This window comes from Mya arenaria, chromosome 6 (assembly GCF_026914265.1).
Source record: "Mya arenaria isolate MELC-2E11 chromosome 6, ASM2691426v1".
NCBI lineage: Eukaryota > Metazoa > Mollusca > Bivalvia > Myida > Myidae > Mya > Mya arenaria.
Genome location: NC_069127.1, coordinates 36,365,265 through 36,368,713, shown reverse-complemented (window position 1 = coordinate 36,368,713; position 3,449 = coordinate 36,365,265). Strand labels below are relative to the sequence as shown.

At 32.9% G+C, this 3,449-nt stretch overlaps 1 protein-coding gene across 1 annotated transcript; it reads left to right on the top strand.

Annotated features, from left to right (window-relative positions):
- The first annotated feature begins 789 nt into the window (after positions 1–789).
- Positions 790–1,863, top strand: LOC128237758 (leucine-rich repeat-containing protein 15-like). Its single transcript, XM_052953341.1, has one exon. It carries the CDS (start codon positions 790–792, stop codon positions 1,861–1,863), a length of 1,074 nt encoding a protein of 357 aa, XP_052809301.1.
- The last annotated feature ends 1,586 nt before the right edge of the window (positions 1,864–3,449 follow it).

Sequence of the window (3,449 nt, the reverse complement as noted above, 5' to 3'; positions counted from 1 at the left end):
TTATTCCTTATTTAATGCTGCATTTTTAAATAATTGTCCAAATATGCATGCGATAGCAAACACATAATTATAAAGTTTTACCACCTTTGATGTCGTCGGTGTCACGTGGTTTGTGAAGCGTGACACAATTACATTTTAATATAAATGTTATGTTTATATATAAAGACATAATGCATTTTAATGAGTACTGCTACTATTTAAAGTTATGAACACATTACAGCTGTATATTGCAGTTTTTCATTATGTCAGTAATGTACAAGTGACTGTCAACGTCAATCAACTGCTTGTGTTGTAATATTTGAAGTACGTTTTAAAGATAACTGAGTGAGAGTGGTCGAATGGTAAAGTTGTCCGCCGGTTGTGGGTTTCATCACTACCAGTGGTTACTTCACATGGCCTCTCAAACGGACACCAGTAATGTACTCTAACTTGACTCTTTAAGCTCTCAGCTTTCGCACAATCTAACTAAAAGAAGTATAAACTAAATAAATGTACTGATTTTATATATTCCAGATTCTGGTACTGATGCTTCCATGTCTCACCAGCTCATTTGTTCTGAACAGCGAATGTGTAGCTTCGGTACCGTGTGATTGCTCCGGACGTAATATTTACTGCGATCACAAAAACCTTCAGACAGTACCGCAATTCAAGAACAGTAACATCAGTTCAAATTCCATGATCTATTTCTATTTAAATAGAAACAACATTGCACATTTAGGACCAAATGTATTTTGCAACATAGCCATCTCGGACTCTACAAGAGTAAATATGCAATTGGATTCAAACCACATGACAAACTTGTCGGACGATGCTTTTAACTGTGTTGACAGCAACATTGTTTCCCTTGACTTACGTGGCAATATGTTCTCAGTTTTGCCGCGAGCACTAGCAAAGCTTGTCAACTTAACATACTTAGATATTCAGAATAACCCCTTAACGACTTTAGACTATCATGTTATGAGTGTAATTGGAAAGCACTTGAAAGAATTTCATGTCGATTTACTTCATTTCAACTCATGGCCTCGTGAGTTCCGTTTGCTTAGAGCAATTACAACTCTTGAGATATCCTTCATACAATATCATACACTGAGTACAGATGCGTTCCACGGTATGGAGTCTACTTTGGATACTCTAAGAATAGAGTTTCCTCACATGGTGAACATGCCAATTGCCATTTGTCAATTACAGAACTTACATTCTTTAATGTTCAAATATAATAACTTACATAGCCCCAATGCAACAATGATTATCCAGTGTAACAGAAGTCTTATTTTAGTTACAACACTTGATCTTTCTTTCTCTAATGTAAGGGATTTTCCGGATATTTTTCAAACGTTTCCCGAACTAACAAGCTTAAGTCTAAATCATAATGCTCTTCAATATATCAATAGTGACCTTGTACCAGCACAAAATAAACTGCAGAAATTATATCTTTCTTACAACAATTTCAGTAGAATACCAGATGCTTTCAATAAGTTCCATTTGTTAACAGAACTTGAAATGCAAAATAATCACATCGATGCAATTTACGATACAGACTTTCATAACCTAAAGGCATTAACTACTCTTTACTTAAATGACAATGGTCTACAGTTTATTTCCTCGCATGCCTTTAAATATAATCCTAAATTGAATGATTTGAAACTGAACAACAACCGTCTCCGTACGGTATCTAGTTCCATCACGACCTTGCACTCACTCAGGTATTTGTACCTCCAGAACAATCAAATCGATTGTACATGTGACTTGTCCTCCTTGCAGTCCTGGAATGTCAGCAGTATATACTTTATATATGGAAATTGTGGTTCAAGTTCTGAATCCTTAAAGCATTATGTCATGAATGTGCTTCCTGGTTGCCAATAGCACTCAATGGTGATCTGTGTGTTGATGTGACGTCATCAACGAAATTTAGTTCTGTGGAGGAAACAGTGACGTATCCATTTTTGCGAGGTTGCCTGCCATGTAAGCAGGCAATCATATTCACATATCTAAAACGTTGTTTAGTTTAACTTTTTCATATCGTATAAGCTTTGCTTGTAATCCTATCTCTTTGTTAAAAAACGTTTTTCTTTGTTAACTTCAATACTACAACAGGACCTTTTTTCGCAGACGACATCACATGTGTTTGTTCAATTTTTGGGAAAGTGCCATAACTGGCCCGAATATCACAAATATACTCAAATCTCAATCTCATTCTCATTTTAATTCTTTTTGATTCTATGTGATATAAAGGGTTAAGACTGAGATATGACTTACGTATAATCGTGATATTAGGGACAGATAAAATATTTTTTTTCACATGAACGTAGATAATGTTACATTGCACTGTTTCTGGTTCTCTGTTGTTTACTTAATCAAATTTTGTGTACATGTTATTGATTTTAATTGGTTTCGATAGTTTTATTGCTTATGATTTTCGAATAAATTTCTTTTGAATACAATTTAAAATCATTATTGGTTTCAAGATGATGGCGAGTATTATCGTTTAATTAAGTATCAAAGTTATTTTTTACAATAAATTATAATGAGGAAATTAATGTGTTATCTTTGAATATTGTATTGCATGTACTGGATTTAAAACCTAGCTTAGTTTGTGTAGGTAGTCCTGATGATAGAAGACTTAAAAGTTTGATTATTTATACGATATTAGTAGGCCCTTTCCGTACAAACAGTTTCTTATTTCATAATTTCCGTCGAAATTTATTTAAGATTTAAACACTAAATATTATTCACGCTTTGTTTTCTGATCTAGAACTGAAGCGAAAACATACCTCCTTAATACTATGGTTGAACCTAATGTGTTTTTAAGTGAACTATTGTTATGCGTATTATAAATAAATAAATTCAGTATGAATTATAAGAAATATTTCGCTAGTCGGTTTGTCTTAGGGATGGTATCACTTCTCGTTGCTTGTGAAAAATATACATTGCACGTGTGAAATGGACTTAACCCCAAAGATCATTCGACTAACATAATAGGCTCGAGGATAAAAACAATTCTACTTTTTCATTCTCATTTTTTTTTCTTTTCTAAATTTCCACAAGGTTGAATCAATGCGATTGACGTTATAGTCTTACGAATTGTATTATATTTTAATATAAATAAATATGAATATAATTTATGCTCTTTTTGTCATGTATAAATTCATGTATATTGGGGATATTTAGATAGAAATTAGTAAGATTAACAAAATATGTTATGTTTTTAAATAATTGATTGCTTTTAGCAGCTGCTGATGTGGGTTTATGTTCAATTAAAACTATTTTAAACGAAAATGCGTTGCTGTGTTTCAACATATCTCCAAAACTATAACGTCGTCAAAGACATCCAATAAGGCGTTTTGACTAGATTATTACAACCAGTACAATAAATTCTAGATAAGAGATATAACTCAAAAGTTCGGTTGTGCAGAACTTCGTTAAAGTCAACAATGTTGTTAACGTCATCG